A 23,504-nucleotide genomic window follows, 5' to 3' on the forward strand; every position below is an offset into this window, starting at 1 on the left:
CAAAACCCAGCACAACCAATGAACAACTGCAACATGTATAAATCATAAAAAGGCAAGAGGTCTGCATGCATGCATTAACATTAAATAGGTGTCTCAGGCTAAAAATGCTTTATTGTTTGTCTTGTGATGGATTGGTCCCGTGTCCAGGGTCGGATTATGTGCCCTGGGCAAAGAACGTCTCAAAGCCCCCCAGCACATATTTTTTGACAACGGTGTTGCGCCTGTTCCATCACACAGGATATTTTTATATTTATAGCCTACGTGTTTGTTCGAAAATTATTGTGTTAACATACAAATTAATATGCACAGGCCTGTTTATATATTTATAACACTTCACATCATGTGTGGGCTTTATTTATATATTTATTAAGTATGTAAATATAATAATTTTAAAACAAACAGAAAAGACAAAGAAAAAGACAGGCTATAGGGTTAAAAGAAATACGCTAATGGAATCTGGTAAAAGTATGAAATATTTCATAAATATTTAACATTATTGCTTTTTTAGTATAACTCATTTAAATCTTTAGTCTTTTTAAATATATAATAAAATGTTGTGATGAAAACCCTATTAGAAACACTACACTAAAGGGAAAGAGGGAACAACTTTAGCACAACACCTGAAATCAGTTGCTTTGTTTATTCAGTAATGGTACCACCAATTCCAAGCTGAATGGCTGAGTAACATTATTTGTAATTTGATCAGTAATTTGTATTTGAACCAGTCATTTGATCTAGGAGCTTAAGTAAAATGCTAAAAAAATGGGTCACGTTCAGTCACTATTTCATACTTGTTTGGTTGTCTGACAACAGAAGCAGACAATATACAATAAAAAAAACATTTTAGGCATTCAGCTGTATTAAAATATAGTTTGTGCCAGTTCAGATAGTAAGAAATTTTAAAGTGTAAATTTGATCAAAATGCAAATACGACGTAGTGATGTCACTTAACTATATATGCATATATATATATATATATATATATATATATATATATATATATATATATATATATATATATATATACAGTGCCCAATAGGCCCGTGCGTTAATCCGTCCCTGCCTGTGTGGGCTATTATCCTTTAGATTTTAACTAATCTTTTAAGTCTCCACTTCTCATCACTACATCATTGCATGACCAACAAATATACATTGACTACCAAAAAATAATTCTTAATAATAATACACTGGCTAATAAAATAATAAAAAATGGCTGGGTAATTTTTGACCCATAATGGGTAAATATTGGACAGAACACATGCTGGGTTAAAGCAACACTAAAGAGTTTTTGCTCTTTGCTTCCCCTACAGGTTAGAAGCGGAATTGTCCATTACCACTGACGTAAAAAATTTAGCCTACTGCAGCATAGCTGGCTTTGAATGGATTGTAGGTCTGCCGTAAAGCAAGTTTTTGTAGTTTTCACTTGAACTACAGGACCGCAACCCGATGGTTGGAAACTTCTTTAGTGCAGTTTTGGCCGATAGAGGGCTGCAAAGCGAATGTGAAAGTACCTTTCACCCTGTTTCGAGTTGTTGAACGACTAAAACTTTTTTGGAAACGTTATTTTAAGGTAAAACTCCTTGGTGTTGCTTTAAAAATTGACCCAATGCTGGGTTATTTTAGCACAACTGCTGGGTTATTATACCCCATGGTTGCATAACAACAACCTAGCATAGGGTCATTTTTAACGCAGCACGAGGTCATTTTTAACTCAGCATGTGTTCTGTCCAATATTTACCCATTATGGGTCAAAAATAACCCAGCCATTTTTAGAGTGTAGGCTTTAACATTAGTTAATCTACTAAATAAGTTATATGTTTAAATTATAAATCCATTATGATAAAACGTTTACAAAATGTGGTTCTTTTCAAATAAATTAGAACAATGTCTTGTGAAAATGGTATTTTAGTTTTAGGTACCCCCACATCTCCATCATTTACCACTTCATCACCACCAAACCAGAAATTTGGTCCTACAAATTCATATATCGCTAATATTGTTTAGCATTATCATTAATATTATTAAAGCCCAATATTATATTTATTTACTTACTGTTTATATGCTTTAGAAAGAAGATTCAGATGAGATTGCTGAAGCTGATTGCTTGCTGTTGCCCTGATAAGAGTGAGCTTGTGTTTTGCTGTTCTTCTGTTCACTCTCTCATTCCTTCTCTCTGTCTCTCCTGTTCACCCTACAATGTTTACATTTACCTCTTGCTTGTGTTAAAACACTGACCTTTTAAGTCTGCGTTCAGTCACTTTGCCAGACTAACAGCTTGTGTCATGTGAATAGCCCCCCCAAACACAAAAAACACTCCAGGCTTCTTACCAGTTTTTGTCAAACAGTCAAGAAATGGTTTATACATTGTAAATATATATACTAAGTATTTGAACATACAGTTATTGTATTTTTATATACAGTTTATTTATTTATGTATGTCACGGAGGGAAAGTCTCTCAGTTATGCAAACACTTGGCCGTCATTTCTGATCCATTTTCTTGTATAAATCATTGATAATTCAGCTTATGGTTCCTGCTATTGATAAAGGATAGTGTGTTGTAAAGTTTCTTTAACAAACACAGAAGTATGGAAACCTCTATTGATGATGTTTATGTAAATAAAAGATATTTACCTGACCCCCCTCGCTCGCTTACGCTCTCAATCTCTACATCCTCACAGCTAGTGTACTCCGGTGTCGAACCGCCTTCTTCTTCTGAGCTGCTGACGGACATCTGCCTCTTGTTCCCGCCACCCCGTTTGCTCTTGTAGGGCCGGGGCGGGGGTGGTCGTAAAGACTCTGATTGGTCGGAGCTAAGTGAATCATTGCGGAGCATGCTCTCCATTTTTTGACGCTTCGATTTGCGCAACAGTCCAGCCGAGCCGGGGTCCAGGTGGCTCTGCTGCAACTTTCTGTCCCTTTCCTGGGGCTCCCTGAGCTCAGGTGGGCCAACAGGCATGGCGGGGCCCACCCGGAACCCCGGAGCGGGTGGCTGTGGGGTGTGGTTCATTTTAGAGGGAGGACCCTGCACGGCAGGCCTGCCCTGGATACCTGTACCCCCCACGGTCCTCTCTGGCATATAGGCCTGTTGTTGACCATCCAAAGAGGCCTGTCGCCCATCCGCCCATTTTCGTGCAACCCTGTTCTCCTGTCCCATCTGCCCTGCTTCCCTTGGCTTGGGCTGCGGACGTCCATCAGGCTCCGTTGGTTGAAGCTTGGATGGATGATGTAGGGCATTTGGATCACTCCTGCATTTTTCCCTGGGTGTTCTTGGTTCCCCCTCGGCTCTCCTGAGCACAACCCTTCCCTTGTCAGCATCGCCGTGCTCCTGAGATCGAGCCTTCACCAGTCTTCGACTTTCCCTTCGATTTTCTCCAGACTGCCTATCTTCGGAAGCCTGGGATTGGACTTTGGATACGCCTCGCCGCCTTTCACCTCTTGGGCCTGGTTTGCCATTTTGGTCGGAGGCTGCTGGTGGCTTTTTTCTAGGAAACAATCACAGAGCTTAACAAAGAGATTTGGAGCAGCTTAAAGGTCACATTCTTTCTGATCCCATTTTTTTAAACCCTAGTTAGTGTGTAATGTTGCTATGATAGCATAAATAATACATGTTAAATGATAAAGCTTAAAGTTCACTGCCAGGCGTTATATTTTCTTTAACAGAATTCGTCTTTTACAGCAAATGGCCGGTTTGGACTACAGCCCTCTACTTCCTGTTTTAATGATGTCAGTAGAACAGTTTTTTGACTAAACTCCGCCCACAGGAATACGTTAGTCGCCAGCTAAGCTAATGGCAAGCTAAGCTGATATCGAATCACAACACACTAAACAAACTACATAATCAGAACTCGTTACGTATTTCTGAAGGAGAGACTTCATAGGACAAGGAAGACATCAGCCTGTTTTGAGGACAGTGAAAACAGCGCTATACAGATAAGTCAATTGTGTGAAAAATACTTCATTTTTTAACACGTGAACACATTATTTTGTGCACTGTTAACACAATCAAAGCTTCAAAAACACGGAAAGAACGCGACCTTTAAGGATAAGTTTTACATGTGTCTTAATTAGACACAACGCACTGCATTTATGTCATCTACCCTGAAAGCAAAATGTTCAATTTGAGACCCTATCTGTGAAAATCAATATAAAAGAGCATTTTCCTGTAATACAGATACAGTATTGATAAAAAGAGGTTAAAGTGTACCTGTCTTGCGGAGGCTCACTTCGTGAGCGGGATGACAGCGCATCAGCTATTCCAGTAGAGAGGCCTTTACTGGGGTTAGTCGGGGCAGGTGACTGGGTGTCATGGGCAGTGGAAACGGAGGAGCCGAGAGGGTTTTGAGACCGAGAGCGCAACTTCTTCTCACCAGAGGGGTCTCCACACATGGCCGGCTCACTCAATGCTGACCCCAGCTCTGCAGACTTGGGCCCTTGGCCTGGAAACCATTCTCCTGATTTAGTGAGCATGTCCTGTTGCCTACGGCACTTGTTACATACCCACATTACCTGCCCGGAAACAGGAGAAACTAAATGTTTAAAGTCTAACAAAGGTACACAATCTAACAAAGGTTTAATTTAATAAAATGTAATATTTGTGAGAATGACTTTATCTGACATTAGCTGGAAAATTACTGTGTCACCTAATCTACAAAGCTATAGACGTTGCCTTGAAAAATGTTGTCAACAAAAACATTTCCCTTCAGTGCCGGTTCGTGACTGCTCTTCCGAGGGGCGCAAATTCAAAATATGTGTTCAGTGTGACATGTGCAGGGCTCCAGACTGCCACCAAAATTTGAGAGTGTGCCACTGAATTTTACATCCAGTCGCACATGTGCGACCAGTAAATTTTACTTTTTTGTGATGTGACACTGAATGAAACAGCACATTGTACTTTCTGCATCTAGCATTTAAGTATTCATTAGTAATACGGTGGAAATTAGTAGAAATTTAAATATTTGGTTAGCATGTTGATTTACGGTGTGTGCCCCTAAATTTTCTGGTTGTGCCCCTAAAATTTTTAGTTGTAGGCCACTGTGCTCCTAGTGAAAAAAGTTAGTCTGGAGCCCTCGTGTTTTTATAATATGTGTTTGTTGCATCACGTGAACCATGAGCATTACGTGTTTTGTCAAAATAAGTGCCTGCTGCACACGCGTCAAAACCGTTTATGATAAGAGACGCTCACGTTCACAAAATACACACAAGACACTCCCTTAACATTAAATTCTGATTACGCATGAGATTAAGCGGGAATCTGGCAATGTGAGTGTCTATTTTTATCATAAACCCTTTAGACGCGTCTGCAGCAGGCACTTATTTTGACAAAACACGTAATGCACATAGATTCACTCGACGCGCCAAACACATATTTTGTGTCATGTTGTGACGAACTTCGCATCGTGCGCCCTCGAAAAAGAAGTCACCGACCGCCACTGTTTCCCATATATCAGAAAAATAGACATTTCTGAAGGTTTAACAACTTTGTAAAAAAGACATGGGGGTGGGTAAATTATGACAAAAAATTTGTAGGAAATTCCTTCATCATGCGGCAACCGAAAATAAAACCTGAGGTGCTCTGAAACAAGCTAATCTCACAGAGGCGATATGTGACTCAGGTCTGATAGACAAATTGAATAATGTAGGCAGGAGGAGGTGTAGACTAAAAAAAGAGAGATGAAATTGTGTGGACAGAAACAAAACTGTTGTGCTCACAGAGATTAATGTACAGAAACAATGAATAGTAATGCTAGCTGACAGATGGATGGTGTTGTTAAGAGGTTGGGATTTTTGTGCGGGCTATAGGATGTGACCACATGACCTTTTGCAGGAAATATGGGGGAAAACATACAGTAGAGGGTCATGCTTATAAAATAACCACCCTGTTAATCCGCATACAGCCCGTCTATTTCCTTTATCTACAGAATCAGGAGGAACACAAAAGACCTTGGCACATTCCAAATATTTTCTACTTTCCTCCTCCAGATTGCTTTTGATTAAAAGCTTGTGAGGTTGAGAGAGGAGAGTGTGAGCGAGAGACACGCATCAACACTTCTATATTTATCCAGGCAGCCACCCAGCACCATTGGGGATATGTTTAAAAAATTCCCCATCTCGCCGAAAAACTTTACTGAGACGAACAAACCTCTGATCCCACAGATGCAACGTCTAAGTGATCTTACACGCACACAGAGATAAACACACACTCGTGCAAACACCCAAATGCATACATACACACATGTATAAGCTTATGCACACACAGCCTTCTGGTGCTTATGCCCATGCCAGACAAACACTCTCTGTGGTTACAGCCGGAAAACGAAATGTGCGCACGTACCACCTGCTACCAGAACTCCTGTCCTACTTTCCGTTTTACTTTTCACTTACTCTTTTTCGCTTTCACGTGTTTTGATTGAATTGTTTACTTAACCGATCTAACTAATCTAAGTGGGAAATGTTTTTCTTAAAGGGACATTTGATCCGGTACACTGTTCTTGCTCGGTGGTGTATTTATGAAAATGTTCAAAAACAATAAACTGTGAGTTATTTGACCCATTCATTAAAATAATTGGGAGCCTTGGTGCTCACATGGGTGATGCATAATGGGAATGGGAATTTGCCGGCTGATTGCTCTGTAGGGACGAGCACTGAAAGATTCAGAGGTGGCGGTGTTGTGTACAGTATAGAGGGGGCAAGAGGGGCAGGTCACTTACAATGAAAAAGCATTACGCTGTGATTGAACAGGGCTGGCTGTGCTCCAAACTAATCTAAACTAAATCAACAGTAGAATTCCCAGCTGTCAGAAACACCCCCGACCCTCACCACACCGATTACAACAAGATACCTGATGCGAGAGAGAGAGAGAGAGAGAGAGAGAGAGAGCAAAGGGGACATGTTCTCACTTACAGATAGGACAGTAAGACAAACTGGATTCAGGGAAACTGATTTTTCTCTAACATACAGCAATACACTTTGCATGCTATGTCGGATTAATAACTAATGGTCTAATGGTCTGAGGAGAAGGTTATAACTACAATATTACAGAATATGTTAAATAATCTCTGTGAGAGAATTCACCCATGTGTTTAATCAAGGACTGTCTTTGTAATACCTTTAAGAGGATGAGAGAATTGTGTCAGCAAGATGAATCTGGATTGGTGGTAGCTATAATTGCTGTAAGCATGACCCTTTTAACTTTAAGTTAGAAATTAAAGAGGTCACACAGGCAAGCAAAGTGGATTCGAATTTTTGATCCAAGAACGTTCAAAAGAAAATTAATAAAAAAATTGACTGAGTGAGGTTGTTTTGTTCTGCAACAATCAATAAACTTGCAGTGTTTACCAAAGATTCAATGACTAATGGTCTGAGAAGAAGGTTATTATTTATAATGATAGCTGAACAACAAGTAAAAGATAGCACATTTTGCGGTCATTATGTGTAAATGATGGAATCTGCTGCTGCTGATCTTGCATTCAGATTGTTCTCTGATATCTGGCTGAACATTTTCAGTAAGAAGACGTGCATGGTTTGTTCGATAACCAAAATTCATAAGTGAAGTTTCTGGCATCGACGAATTAAGGGCCATTCACATTATAACGATAACGATAAAAAAATATAGTTTTGAAGATCTTTTTATATTAAAGACAAAAGCGGAGTTCACACCATAACTATAACGATACAGATACAACGAACTATATCGTTGGGATCACTTTCTGATCGATTTTTCCCCACCTGATGAACGATAAACCATTGACAGCCAATCAAATCTATTTGAACTTCAAGTACATGCGCACTTGAAATGACAGTGGAAAAGCTCAATGCACAGGTCTATAACATAAAATTACCTCAGGTATCCGGCGCTGATGCAGTTGCTGTGAAATTCACCTCGTAATGCTTTTTTCCTACCACACTGACTACGTCGAAAGGTAAGATATTAACTTAGAGACTGTTTACACTTGGCATTAACATGCGTTTTCATCGATCGGATCACAAGTGGACGACGTTAATGCCAGGTGTAAACATTCAGAGGTAGTCGAAACCCCTATCGATCGAATTGCTTTTGTAGTGTAAACGCACATGTGGTTGAATGTGTTTGAACAGCAACACGCGACCGCCTTCTCTCCGCCCATTTATCTAATCTGATACTAAACAAAGAGTTTTACGTCTTTTCTGACTTCTGGCGCGAACACACGGTGAACAGTGCTATTTTTAGCCTTTCAATGATAAAACTAAAGCGGCTGATCTCCGCAGTTTCATTTTGCAAGCGTGTGATAGTTGCGCGATCTTATTTCATCAATTGCGCTGAAAATTCAGAGAAAGCTCTAACATATACTTATACAAAACACTGTGCAGCATCTTTCATTAATACACAAGCAGTGGACTCCGACATAATATTAGTTCGTGTCCATATAAACTCAGCATTACTACCGCTCGTGTTCAAATGACAGCTGAGAGACTCGCCCACATTCTCACAGACCACGCCCTCAAAGTATTAAGGATAGAAGCAGTCGAAAGTGGACAAAAGAGACGGATTTAAATACCAGGTGTAAACGTGATGTGTCTCTCTCGTCCATTGTGATCCGATCGACGAAAACACATCTTAATACCAAGTGTAAACAGCCCCTTAGATTACACAAACTAGATTCACTGTTTAGACACGAAACGCAGCGTGTTGAGGAGATCTGCTGGGTTGCTGTGTAAATGCAACAAGAACAGCATATTTACATATTCAGTGACATGTAAAAAATTGCAAAAGTTTTTATTACAATAAATATCCAATAAAAGTTAATGTCATCAAAGGCAAGTATTTGCGCGAGTGCCCCACGCGTAAGCGAATTAGCATAAAGTTATCCTTATAATGTGGACGCTAATATAGTTATCGCTATAGTTATCGTTATATTTATTTTGTTATAATGTGAACGGCCCTTTAGGTTATCAAAAATATCAATGTTTGTGTATAGTAGGGTTTATGATAAAAGAGACGCTCGTGTTTGCCAGATACTCGCAAAATCTCATGCGTAATCAGAGTTTACTGTTAAGAGAGTTTCTTGTGTGTATTTTGTGAATGTGAGCGTCTCTTTCATCATAAACGATTTTGACGCGTGTGCAGCAGGCACTTTTGAGAGAAAACACATGATGCACATGGTTCACGATGCAACGAACAGATTTTGCAAACACGAGGAACACACATGACACTCTTGTATGTGAAAACAATTAAATTTAAATTTGCGCCCCTCGGAAGAGCCACTGCCTGACAACATCACCCACTTCAGACAATAACTGCTGCTACAACCACATCTCACACACTAACGCAATCAAATTTAATCAGAATCCAAAGAAACTACTTTTGTCTTAAAAGTGCCAATATAGGCCCATTTTGACATGATGTAATATAAGTCTCAGGTGTGCCTAGAATGTGTCTGTGAAGTTTCAGCTTAAAATGCCAGACCAATCATTTATTAATGCATGCCCCAATTTGGGAGGGAGCAAAAAGGTGCTGTTTTCATGCGTGTGCCTTTAAATGCAAACTGCTTTCGGTTAAAAATAGATCTGATTCCTGTGAAAACAGTCTGGGACAATAGTATATTTAACCGCATTAGTGCCACAGCGTGCTAACAAACACATTAGAAAAGCTTTTGGGTAAAATTAACCAGTCAGTCAGTGGCCATGGGCGGGGCTTTGTAAGTGTGGCATCATATTAATAAGAGAATCAAAACATCATGTCTAATAAGCCTCCCTGGTTTAATGGAGATTAAAAAAAATATTTCATTGTAGGGTGGTTGTGTTCACAGACTACCAAAACACATTTGGGTAATTCTCGCGAAATTAGACTTATGAGGTGTCATGAAACATTTTGATAAAAAAGTAAATGCTATCAAAATAAAAAGCATACAGTTACAAACATCTCTTTATGTACTATTTTGCACATGATTTCAAATGACATCATACAAACCAATTTTGATGTTTTTTCCACATTTAAGGGGGAAATGTTCATTATCGCAACGTGTCTATGACTGGATTTGGGTTCTTTGACATGGAAATGTTTATAATTAAAAAATCTAAAAAAATAAAAAGCTTCAGTGCATGCTATACTATAACATTTACAGTAAAGAAACATGTGGTATTTGGTGATTATTGGTAAATGTAGAAACAATAATAAGGAATATAAATGTGTCCAAGACCAATTTTCTCATCCTCTGCAACAATTTTCAATCATTGTTTAAGCCCTCAATGAACTAACATTTAAAAAAATGTTGTAAGGGACATAATTGACTGTGACGCTCAATATGGCTACCAGGTAAGCAGTTCTTATTTTCTCTCTCCAGATAAATGTTAAAATTTTGTTTGTCATAGTACCTAGACAACTTTTTAGTTGTCATTACTGAAACATGAGTTTGTAAAGGCATATATTTAATGTAATATCATGTTGCAGTAATGATAATTTTTGATAATGATAATCTAAAAAATTCAAATAATTCTATAGGAAATATTTTTAAAATCCTCTAAAAAGAATGGTTATTTATTGTAAGTTCAGACCTTAATATTATATGTGCAAAAAAAATTGGCTTCAAGGGCTTTTTAAAAATTCTGATGCTGGACACCTTCTAAATCTGTATTTCGTTAGAATCAACCATTTATGTCCATTCAACTTTAGATAGAAATGAAATGCAAAAAGTTAATGGACAAAATATTAAACATGATTAAAGATTTAACAGATTAAACCAGAAAATCTGTTTCAGAGTCCTTCTCTCCCCTCCCTCTGTTTCATAAGTGTCAGTGTGAAAATAGCAGAAAGCTGTGCGTTAGGTGTTAAAAATCTATGTTGAGTTGTTTAGTGGGGCTGTGGATTTAATGTCTATGATGCAAGTGAAACAGAATCAGTCTAAGTATCAGTATCAGAAGCAAAGATTGAGGTTTCTACATTAAACTAAAGGCCAAAGTGAATAAAATGGCTAAAAATAGGATAATGGAGTATTTACTGTAATGGAGCATTTACTATAATGAAGTATTTACTGTATGCAATGCATGACTGAAGTAAATCAAAGTAGAAATAAGAAACAAACAACAAGAACCTATATAAACACAGCCCAGAGGTTGAAGCTAAAACAAGGCAAAATTTGGGTTATCAGTAAAATTTGATATGCAATAACATAAATAAAAACAAACACCTTGTTATCACTGTTGACTTTACATGATGGAATATCATATTTTTTTCGCAAGCTATTTTGGCAAAAACGACATGTAACCAAGCTATTGCTTGCCGCGTACACAATCACAATTTGCCCATCACAAATAAGGACAAAGCTACTGAACTACTAGATCTCAAAAGCTCTACTGAAAACATTAATTTAATAAATAACATGTTCATGTGGTTTCTCTTTTTTAAACCAAAAACCAAGAATCTGTTCAGCTAAAAGGAAATACAATTAACTAACCAACCAACCCTGTATAAACAGAAAAAACAGGCATTTTCAATTTAATTTAAAGTAGAAAAAAATGCATCCAACATCTTTTGTTATTGCTCCACAGGGTAAAAGCCAAACCAAAGGTCTCAATATCCTTAAAATATCAATTTCTAAAAAAAAACAACTTTCTGCAATTCAACAAGGAGCCATCATTTCATTCTGATATTCTGTGTTTAACTCCTAACAACATTCATCACCAAACTCCACCCTTTCCTCCATCTTGTTAATGTCATTTCATTTTCATCACTCGGCGGGCCTTCCGCTGCATGGTGTCAGGTTCACGCAAACAGGGTGGAAAAATGAAGCGCTTGAGTTCTGTGAGTGAAGTGAAGAGGGAGAGCGCAGTTTACGCTTCCACCTCCGACAGCTTGATGAATTGGGGCGGCAACGGGTAGAGCTAGAACCATATTTCAGCATGTTATAAATCCTGGATAAGGATGAAAGACTGCCACAAAAGACATTACTGTCCATTTCATCTAATGAGCTAGTACATCAGCGCCCGGAGACGCTCACCCACCGGCCCTCTCATGAACCACTCATTTACCCGTCCATCGTACACGGACCGTTCCAATTGTTAAATACCGGATCGATAGCGTAAATAATATATTATAGCTACCTGCTGACGTTACAAAACCAACTCTCACTCTTCTGTCACCGAGGCATATATCCCACGCTCGACAAGCCATCTGCAGATCAATAGTGTGATAAGTTTAGCTCCACTGCCTCTCCAAACATCGGACCTTCTCTGATTAAGCTGATTGATGAGATCTATAAATACGGCAGCCTCACGCCTCCCATGATGCCTCTGGCTATTTGTGTGTATCTGCACTTCACTGTCACATTTTTCGTCCCAAGTCTCCACTTGCCAGATCTGTCTTGTATTTACACTACATAAAGTCCTGTTAGAAAGACAGACTACTGTATCTCACAGACAGCCCGAAAGTGCCAGTCAAGGAAACATCCCAGTAACCGGATGCTAAGCAGGAGTGAGATCAATTCTAATCATTTTACATTGGCGCTTTGGTGGAGTGGGCGGCGGAATGACACATTGCATGCTTTTCCGGTAAGACTGAAATATTGGTGTAAAAAAGTACAATGCAAAAGTTTAGTCTGGAATGCATCCTTGAAACAGAAAGAAAGAAAGAAAAAAGAGATCGAAAGGCAATATATATATAGCAGCTCAAGGAGGACAGACAAAATACAGTATGATAACCATCATCTTAGGCCCTGATATACTGTATATAAAGGGTGGGTATTTGCTTATGAGTTTACTGTGTGGACATATTACAGGTAACACTTACAGTACACTCTTAAAAATAAAGGTGTATAAAAGGTTCTTCAAAGCGATGCCATTAAAAAACCTTTTTGGTTCCTCAGATCTTAAAATAACCATTTCTTCTTTTTCACAAAAAACTGTTTTGAAACAAAAAGGTGTCCAGATGTTAAATGCACTTTATTGAAACATAACGCCAAAAATTGGTCTTCTATGGCATTGTAAAGCACCTTTATTTTTAAAAAGAATAAATACAGTAACAAGTAATTCAAAATAATAACTAATTTCCCATACATATGGCATAAAATAATTTTGTTAGAAAATAATTTTTTGCAAACACATTCTACATTTATTTTTATTTTTTAGAAATTACAGTGTTACTTGCAGCTGGTTGCCGGTAACTTACCGTAGATTTAAATGTATGTAATTTACAGGCAACATTTTGTTCAAAGTTAAATGAACATTAAACATTTACAAATATTTGTCTTTACAGAGTAAAACTAAAATAAAAGCATCTAGCAAAGCATTTTGGGAAACAAAATCTGAAGCAAAAAACAGAAAAAGGTTGATAATGATTTCTGGTTCCCAGAAAGCTTTGCATAAGGGTGTTATTGTATAGTTTTTATTCTTAAGATAAAGACTTGTTAAAGCAACACTATGTAGTTTCCATGTAAAATGACTTACAGCTCCCCCATGTGGTTGAAAAGCGCAACAGTGCCTGGTATCAGACTCTTCTGCAGGCAGGGGGAGGGGCGGGGCTGTGTTCCCTACCCTCCACCGCCACTTTCAGAGTGTGCTTGTAGCAGCTAGGAGGCTGCTCAGGTTGCAGCAACAGTACAATTTGTCCAGTTAAAAGTTGTTCTATCACTGAAATAATTTTAGAGACATTATTGAAAGGTAAAAAAAACTACATAGTGTTGCTTTAATATTCAAAATGTATTTAACTTTGAACAAACTCTTGCCAGTAAATAACATAAATGTAAGTCTACGGCAACCAGCTGCAAGTAACACTGTGATTTCTACAGAATGCTTCTTATATTAAACTCCTTTATTCAAAAACGTTTTGATAGTTTTACTGTAACATTAGGAAAATAATGTTGTATGCACACGACTGTCACATACTGTAAGACTAACAATTCAGCACAACATGGGTGCAGAAATGAATTAATTTTTTAACCAATTAACACCCAAATACTGTATAAACGAGCTGTTCATAAACTGATCGGCTTTCACAGTTATGTGAAAATGGGAAGAATGGGTGAAAAAATGTGTGCTTACACTTTACACCGACATAAAGAGAATAAAAAATGCTAACCACTTTGTCTTCCTTCTTCTCCAGCATCATAGAGCAGCACAGCAGGACAGAGAAAAGGGTGATGGGTGGGTAGGTGGAGAAGAAGAACAGAGAGAGATGTATTGTATGATTTAATCATATAAGAAAACAAGCACACATAGCAGTTCTCACACTGATATTAGTGGCACCAAAAGATGTACAGTATATTATTAAATGATTCCTTTGCTAATCTTTAAGCACAGATCACGCCTGTATGAGTATGCACCTGTACCATATGGTGGTAAATCTGCAGGTATGTTGCCACCTGCAGGGCAAAGCAGGGAGATGCAGCTTCTTTATGTACAGTTAGATTGTTACCGAATCATTCTCAGTGGAAATAAAGATATCTAATGGGTTGCTGAAAATGAGAATATTAGACTAGGTCCACTTATTCTATAATACTAAGAATACTCACACACTGTCAGAAAAAAGGTACAAAACTGTACCTGGGGTACAATTTTATACCATAAGGATCTATTGTGCACCTTAAGGAACAATTTTGTACCAGTTAAACCATACAGTTAACTGTACCCTTGAAGGAATAGTCTACTCATTTTCAATATTAAAATATGTTATTACCTTAACTAAGAATTGTTGATACATCCCTCTATCATCTGTATGCGTGCACGTAAGCGCTGGAGCGCGCTGCAACGCTTCGATAGCACTTAGCTTAGCCCCATTCATTCAATGGTACCATTTAGAGATAAAGTTAGAAGTGACCAAACACATCAACGTTTTTCCTATTTAAGACGAGTAGTTATACGAGCAAGTTTGGTGGTACAAAATAAAACGTAGCGCTTTTCTAAGCGGATTTAAAAGAGGAACTATATTTTATGGCGTAATAGCACTTTTGGGAGTACTTCGACTCGGCGCAGTAACACCTTCCCTCTCCCATTATGAGAGTGAGAAGGGGAGCGGACTTTTCAGGCGAGTCGAAGTACTCCCAAAAGTGCTATTACGCCATAAAATATAGTTCCTCTTTTAAATCCGCTTAGAAAAGCGCTACGTTTTATTTTGTACCACCAAACTTGCTCGTATAACTACTCGTCTTAAATAGGAAAAACGTTGATGTGTTTGGTCACTTCTAACTTTATCTCTAAATGGTACCATTGAATGAATGGGGCTAAGCTAAATGCTATCGAAGCGTCGCAGCGCGCTCCAGCGCTTACGTGCACGCACTCAGATGATAGAGAGATGTATCAACAATTCTTAGTTAAGGTAATAACATATTTTAATATTGAAAATGAGTAGACTATTCCTTTAAAGGGACATTCCACTTTTTTGAAGGTATGCTCATTTTCCAGCTCCCCTAGAGTTAAACATTTGATTCTTACCATTTTGGAATCCATCCAGTCGATCCCCAGATCCGACGCCACCACCCCCAGCACAGCTTAGCACAATCCACCGAATCAGATTAGACCACTAGCATCACGCTAAAAAGTTTTGATATTTTTAATATTTAAAACTTGACTCTTCTGTAGTTACATCATGTACTAAGACCGACAGAAAATTAAAAGTTGCGATTTTTCTAGGCAGATATGGCTAGGAACTATACTCTCATTCTGGCGTAATAATCAAGGACTTTGCTGTCGTAACATGGCTGCAGGAGGCACACCGATACTACACAGCAGCCGAAAATAGTCCCCTAGTACCCAAATGGCGCACTTTATGTGGACTTTCGGTCTCGTGGCCTTAAATTGCGCGTGCTCGCTTAGTCTACGAGTCCGTAGGGTGTCCCGTCTGTCATTTTTGAACTTTGAAGTGTGCTCATCAGCGCCTCTTTTTGCCCCCTTGATGCGGTCTTCAGCGAAGCCCGCACTGCAGCAAGCTTCACGCACTTTACCAACCCAGAAGTCCTTGCGAAAGATCAATCAGATCAATCAGACCAATCAGACAACGAAAGGGAGGAGTTCACACTGACGGGCAACTTCTGTACCTATTTCCTGGGTGACACTCGAGTCTGTCCCAAAATATGACTCCGATGCACCCACATCAAGGGTCCCTAAAGTCTGCACTAGATGATGTCATCAAAGTGTGCCGGAGTGTGCCATTTGGGAGAGGGCATTTCAATAGCAGGGGACTATTTTCAGGCGCTTCGTAATATCATTGCGCCTGCTGCAGCCATGTAACTGCAGCAAAGTCCTTATTACGCCGGAATGAGAGTATAGTTCCTAGCCATATCTGACTAGACAATCGCAACTTTTAATTTTCTGTCGTTCTTGGTACACGATGCAACTACAGAAGAGTCAAGTTTTAAATATTGAAACTCTTTGGTCATTTTTAAGCGCGATGCTAATGGTCTAAATAGATTCAATGGATTATGCTAAGCCATGCCAAAAGTGCCAGCGCCAGACCCGAAGACCGACCGAACGGATTCCAAAACGGTAAAAACCAAACTCTAGGGGAGCTGGAAAATTTAATCCCTTTAAAGATACACAACATCCTTAAAGAGTACAGTAATGGACCCAAAAAGGTGCAACATTGGATTATGTTTAATATACTTGTAAAGGTACAAAACGGAAACCTTAGGGTTCCACCCCAGCAACAGAAAAGGTACAAAACTTTTTTTTTTTTTTGAGGTACAGTTTTATACCTTTTTTCTACAGTGCACAAATACAAAAATGCTACTATATGCAACAGACAAATCAGCCTGATCTCACGTACATATTTTACGAGTTGGCTAATTGGTATGAATTTATACAAAGTTACGCAAAAACGTCAATTATCATAAAAATAAACAATAACGAAACACAACCCCCAACCCCGCCCCTAATCCCAACGTCAAATGGGTCAAGGCAAATCGTACAAAAACCTACGAATGTGGTCGTATGAATTTATACGAATTAGCCAACTCGTAAAATATGTACGAATTGCCATGAGATAGCGTTTGGCAAACCTATGCACTGAAAATAAAAAATGCACAAAAAACGTTTACACTGTGCAATTTTTGTCCTCATCAGTTGCTGTGCTCCTATTGGTTCTTTATTAGAAGAGTAACATTGCAGGAAATACATCCAAATATTTCTAAGAAAAGGTTCAAATAAGAAGGAAATTATCTGACTACCATATGCATCAAAGATGGATGATGTTTCCCTATAAAAAAGAGCTTCCCAGCAATATGCATCAGATGGCGGTCACATAAAAAACGGTAAAGCATCCACCTGCAATAACACACCCATAAAAGTATGGGAAAAAGCTGGGATAAGGAAGTGTTGCTGTGATTTTCCCAACAGGCGCATTAAACTTTCGGTTCACTTTAGTCAAAATGGTCTCCAGCTACAGTACTCAAAACAATGGAGCTATTAAATGCATTTCATTGCTTTTAGGTGTTGTTTCCAGTCCACCAGATTGAGTAGGTGTAGTTATCTATGGTTAACCTACAGGCATCCAGCAACTCCATTATCATGTTTGCCACTTTCATTAATGTTACACACCGAAGGGCTTACATGAACAACATCTGCTCGTTTTAGTGAAACTAACCAGAGGGCAGCACCCATCCACGGCCAAGAGACTTCTTTTCCATTGCATTACATCTGGGACTTCTGGTACCTTCTCACTCACACGCAAGATCACCTGAATGCCACACATCTCACAAAGTTCCTTTTAAAGCTTTCCCAAATCCACACCTAGTCTGTCTGTCTGTCAATCAATCAATTTGTCTCTCTCTTTCCCACCTCTCTGTTTATATAATATCGTAATGTCATCATTTCAATTATCGTTCTGTCATACTACCTGTCTGTCTGTCTTTCTATTGATCTACCTCTCTCTCTTTCTTTGTGTACTGTAACTTAAAACAAATACTGATTTACTCCTAATGCACAGGTATAATACTGTACACCTATAACTAAATATGTTTGATTTACCCCATCTTTGGCTCACCCCATAATGTACTACCGCTGTCTGTGAGCTAATTCTTTCCTTCTGTTGACTCCCTACACCGCACTCATTATAAGTGAACACTAATTAGACTTAGCAGAGGGAATAGAAAGTGAAGGTAAATATCACGCTCCAGGAGGTGGGTCACCAGTTCAGGTGCTTCCCTTTGCGTAGTACGGCCGCCCCTGTGGAGACTCAGCACAGATTTGGGCATCCCAGAGTGTGCGTGGCAAACCCCCGCTGACCAGCGGCGTCATTTCCTCTGACTAATGCCCAATTAACCTTTCACTCATCTACTCAATGCTCGGCCACCAGCTTGCTTTTCTCTCTCCCCACCCCTGCTTAAATGTCTGGAAAACGTGCGCTGCTCATAGTGTAGGAATTACTTACATTATTGGAACGCAGAGAGACCCGTCCACCGCACCGGGCGCAGAACTTAGTCTGGCAGTAGGAGCACAGGTTGCCGCAGCCATCAGCAAACTTGGTCTTGTGGCAGATGCCACAGGTGGGGGCGTCATCTTTGTGTTGGCCCTGCTGCCTCTGCTGGGGCTCCTGGCCAGTCCGTCTCACCTGCTCTTTGTAGGTGGCAAACTGCTGGTGCAAGCTGGAGAGGAGAGATGGATATTTTATCATTAAAATTTCAATGGAATGTACATACTGTAAAAATGTCAACCTTAAAGGATTAGTCCATCTTCTCAAAAAAATCCAGATAATTTACTCACCACCATGTCATCCAAAATGTTGGTGTCTTTCTTTGTTCGGTCGAGAAGAAGTTGTGTTTTTTGAGGAAAGCAGTCCAGGATTTTTCTCATTTTAATGGACCCCAAAATGTAATTGCAGTTTCAACGGGGTTTCAAAGTACTCTAAACAATCTCAAGCGAGGCATAAGGGTCTCATGTAGCGAAACGATTGTCATTTTTGACAAGAAAGATAAGGGGTATGCACTTTTAAACCACAACTTCTCTTCTATCTCTGGTCATTAGATGCACAAGCGCGACCTCACGCAATACGTCATCACGTCAAGAGGTCACAGATGACTGAAATTACGCCCCAGTGTTTACAAGTGTGGAGAAAGAGGACCGTTCCGACGTTGTTGTATGTGGAATTATACTAATTAATGTTTATGTGTCAGTTTATTGTTTAAAATGGTCCGCAAATGTGCGTTTCTTATATGTAACATGTGACCTTTCCACGGCATTACGACATTAAGTGAGGTCACGCTGGGGCGTCACAGGACCGGAGGAAGACGAGAAGTTGTGGTTTAAAAGTGCATATTTTTTATTTTTCTTGTCAAAAATGTCCATTAAAATGAGAAAAATCCTGGAATGTTTTCTTTAAAAAATATAATTTTTTCTAGACTGAACAAGGAAAGACATCAACATTTTGGATGACATGGTGGTGAGTAAATTATCTGCATTTTATTTTAAGAAAATGGACTAATACTTTAAGTTGCATTTCTCAGATCACAATTTAAATATTTTGTTCAATCTCCACATCATCTAGTCTGTTGTGCACAACTTAAAAGCAATCTCATTGTTTTGGACAATTTGCAAATGCTTTCATTTCTACATTCATGCATTTAATTATGTACAGTTGACTCTTGTTTCCAACATTTTCAATTGCTTAGGTCATTTTTATCAAAATACATTATACTGGCTTTCTGTTGAATCCACATAAAAATATCTTCTTCTTACATATCGAAATATCTAGGAATGCCTCAAAATATCTAGGAACTTTTTCATCGTATACATCATGACATGCAAAATGGTTGACCTTTTGTCATAATCTGTTAAGCATAATTTTTTTCCCATAGATTTTTTTTGTGAATGTGAACTGAATTGATAAATTGCTATCAAGTGAATCTTTTGATTTTCATTAATGAATGGGAATGAATGTTTAAAGGAAAGATATCTATTGTGATGTCGATGAGAATCTGCCTGACAGACTGGGATGTTAGGTTGTCCATGAGGAGAAAATTTTCAGTTTCTGGCATCCCTTTGAATTTTGGAAATTTTTCAGATAGTGTATAGTTACTGTAACCTTTTTAATTTTGTTATTTTTAATTTGTACTGCAAAAAACAGGTTTATTTTAATATCACAGTGTGTGTAATTTGTTAAAGAACAAAAGTAATAGTGTAAATTCTGTCCAATTTTTTACAATTAATATTTCCCATACACGAATGTACTATTGGAATGGAAAAATTACAATCATCATAGCCATTTAGTACACATTAAAAAATACTGACATATAATTTTTTACTTGTGTTATATTGATAATAAACAATGACCCAAGGACTTGTGATTTTGATGGCACTGACATAAAAATTGACTTTATTTGAACTAAAGATTTTAAACTTATTATTTTAACTTAACTCAAAAGTTGAACATAAAATGCATATATTTACATCACATAAGTCACACAAAAATCAACAAAATCTATACAGCATACTCTATGCATTAGACGTGTCTCACAAATTTACATTAAACTAAAACCTCTTCACCAAGTCTAACACAAATCCCACATATTACTGATAAATTACCCCTGCCTGAATCAAACTGAAGCGCATGAAACTATCCACATCTTTACTTACACTAATGTGGTCTTCTCCACAGACTCTTCTGCCATGACGATATCATATGACGTATATTAAAATAAGCAACCTACATAGAGTTAAAAAAATACGCAACCTATGGAAAATGATGAACGTGCGACCAGCCATACAGAACGTGCCCCAGAGAAAGAGAGCCAGATCATGTCAACACCTGCCCGCAGACCTAACCCAGGTCTCCCTCCCCTGTGCACCCTACTGCTCTGTTTAACGGCATCACTAGCATAACCTCATGTGGGTCAAATACTAAAATGCTAAATCTAACACAGAAGTGATCAGGTGACTCCAAACAAAATCTGTCAATGTTTCTTTGAGAAACTTCCAATGGGAATTTTTATTTCTTACAGGTTGCTGTTTGACTCAGTGTATTTATTTATCATATTTCATTTTAGGAGATAAAGTGGATGTTTAAATGATACACAACTAAGATAATTGTGATGCGATCTGGGAAAACCTATCACATGATGAAATTTTACCAATTTTAGACAAACAGTTTTTAAAAAAATAAAACATGCGTGTTCTAACAGATGCAGGCTTTTTTGTTCTGCACTAAATAAGTGAATTTTGCATAAATATTTTCAGAGACACTAGACCCGAATTTGACAAAAAATTTACATTCAACTTATTTTGAAAATGTTCCAGCGTGACATTCGACCGGTTTTCCAAGAACGCAACACAATTGTTGACATACTGTAAAGGTATAGTAGGTATATAGGCTACTATACAATTAATGTGGATGGTGTAGCTTAAGCCTTGTATTATGTTCCTAATCAATTTGACCCTTTTTGATTTTTAAGCTGTCAGAAAAAACAGTTAACCTGTGATTTTATTCTTGAAATGTTGTGACTTTTTCTCATTTATGGTCATCAACATGCATGCAAAATTAGGATACGCTGTTTTGAAGTGTATGCAAATAATTTTGTAAAGAATTTGATGTTCGCAGGTCAGTGTCTGTTTCTATATTGGTGTTTACTATTCTGAAATAGCGGTAAATATGCTTCTCCTCACTCTTTTCAGTACTGAAAAAGACTTTATCAGACCCATATGGTAAGCTATCATTTCTATTTACAATGTACACTCACCTAAAGGATTATTAGGAACACCTTTTCAATTTCTCATTAATGCAATTATCTAATTAACCAATCACATGGCAGTTGCTTCAGTGCATTTAGGGGTGTGGCCCTGGTCAAGACAATCTCCCAAACTCCAAACTGAATGTCAGAATGGGAAAGAAAGGTGATTTAAGCAATGGCATGGTTGTTGCTGCCGTCTAAGTATTTCACAATCTGCTCAGTTACTGGGATTTTCATGCAAAACCATTTCTAGGGTTTACAATGAATGGTGTGAAAAGGGAAAAACATCCAGTATGCGGCAGTCCTGTGGGTGACAATGCCTTGTTGATGCTAGAGGTCAGAGGAGAATGGTCCGACTGATTCAAGCTGATAGAAGAGCAACTTTGACTGAAATAACCACTCGTTACAACCGAGGTATGCAGGAAAGCATTTGTGAAGCCACAACATGCACAACCTTGAGGCGGATGGGCTACAACAGCAGAAGACCCCACTGGGTACCACTCATCTCCACTACAAATAGGGAAAAGAGGCCACAATTTGCACAAGCTCAACAAAATTGGACAGTTGAAGCCTGGAAAAATGTTGCCTGGTCTGATGAGTCTCGATTTCTATTGAGACATTCAGATGGTAGAGTCAGAATTTGGCGTAAACAGAATGAGAACATGGATCCATCATGCCATGTTACCACTGTGCAGGCTGGTGGTGGTGGTGTAATGGTGTGGGGGATGTTTTCTTGGCACACTTTAGGCCTCTTAGTGTCAATTAGGCATCGTTTAAATGCCACGGCCTACCTGAGCATTGTTTCTGACCATGTCCATCCCTTTATGATCACCATGTACCCATCCTCTGATGGCTACTTCCAGCAGGATAATACATCATGTCACAAAGCTCGAATCATTTCAAATTGGTTTCTTGAACACGAGTTCACTGTACTAAAATGGCCCCCACCATCACCAGATCTCAACCCAATAGAGCATCTTTGGGATGTGGTGGATTGGGAGCTTCGTGACCTGGATGTGCATCCCACAAATCTCCACCAACTGCAAGATGCTATCCTATTAATATGGGCCAACATTTCTAAAAAATGCTTTCAGCACCTTGTTGAATCAATGCCATGTAGAATTAAGGCAGTTCTGAAGGCGAAAGGGGGTCAAACACAATATTAGTATGGTGTTACTTATAATCCTTTAGGTAAGTGTGTATATGAAATACTTCCAGACATTTTGTCACTTTTTCTCATTTAGGGCCATGAACATGCATGCAAAGTTAAGATACACTGATTGACCTACCTACCTCCAGAGGTAAATACAGGTGATGCCAGATGTGTCCCACAAAACATGACACCAAAACCAGCACCATTTGTTAAAAATGCAAGAAGGCAGAAAGCACATGCTGATACTTTTCAATTGCTAAAATACTGCTACTAAAATGTGATATTTAGGGAATTGCATTGAATCCAATTAGGGTCAATTTGACCCGCTCCATCAAAATTGTCACAAAAATCGAACACAATACAAGCGATTCAACAGCTAAAGCATCGCACACTGTCAAGACACTAAAACACAAAATATTTTGGGTATTTGACTACTACAGTAGTACGTAACATTCACCCTTCAAACTTTCAGATCACAATGACCTCTAGTTACTGTACACCATTTCCAATGAAGTCAATGCTAAGATGAAACTGAGCACCAATCTTTTAGCATATTACAAAAATCAAGACAAACATTGAGCTTGGCACTGTAAAAGAACATATGAAAGTGCTTTGTATTCTAAAGCCCAGAAAAGAAGCCCAAGCTGCCATAATTGAGAGAGCCTATAAGAACAAAGACTCATGAGTGATGCACAAGGTTATGCGAAAGTGAGCCATAGCTTTACTT

General features: G+C 38.5%; 1 protein-coding gene across 26 annotated transcripts in view; it reads right to left on the reverse strand.

The window, feature by feature from the left end:
* The window catches only part of rims1a (regulating synaptic membrane exocytosis 1a), a 90,579-nt gene that overhangs the window by 39,704 nt on the left and 27,371 nt on the right, over positions 1-23,504 (reverse strand). For 24 of the 26 annotated variants that reach the window (XM_055171304.2, XM_055171301.2, XM_055171298.2 and 21 more), the window contains 4 exons: positions 18,333-18,546; positions 14,049-14,066; positions 4,206-4,507; positions 2,633-3,483 (listed from right to left, as the gene is read on the reverse strand). In XM_055171304.2, the coding sequence (XP_055027279.2) occupies positions 2,633-3,483; positions 4,206-4,507; positions 14,049-14,066; positions 18,333-18,546 (1,385 nt within the window). The remainder of the gene's footprint in view (positions 1-2,632; positions 3,484-4,205; positions 4,508-14,048; positions 14,067-18,332; positions 18,547-23,504) is intronic. The other 2 variants (XM_055171299.2, XM_055171300.2) reach the window with 2 other exon arrangements.

This window comes from Misgurnus anguillicaudatus, chromosome 11, assembly GCF_027580225.2.
Source record: "Misgurnus anguillicaudatus chromosome 11, ASM2758022v2, whole genome shotgun sequence".
In the NCBI taxonomy this organism is placed as follows: Eukaryota; Metazoa; Chordata; class Actinopteri; order Cypriniformes; family Cobitidae; genus Misgurnus; species Misgurnus anguillicaudatus.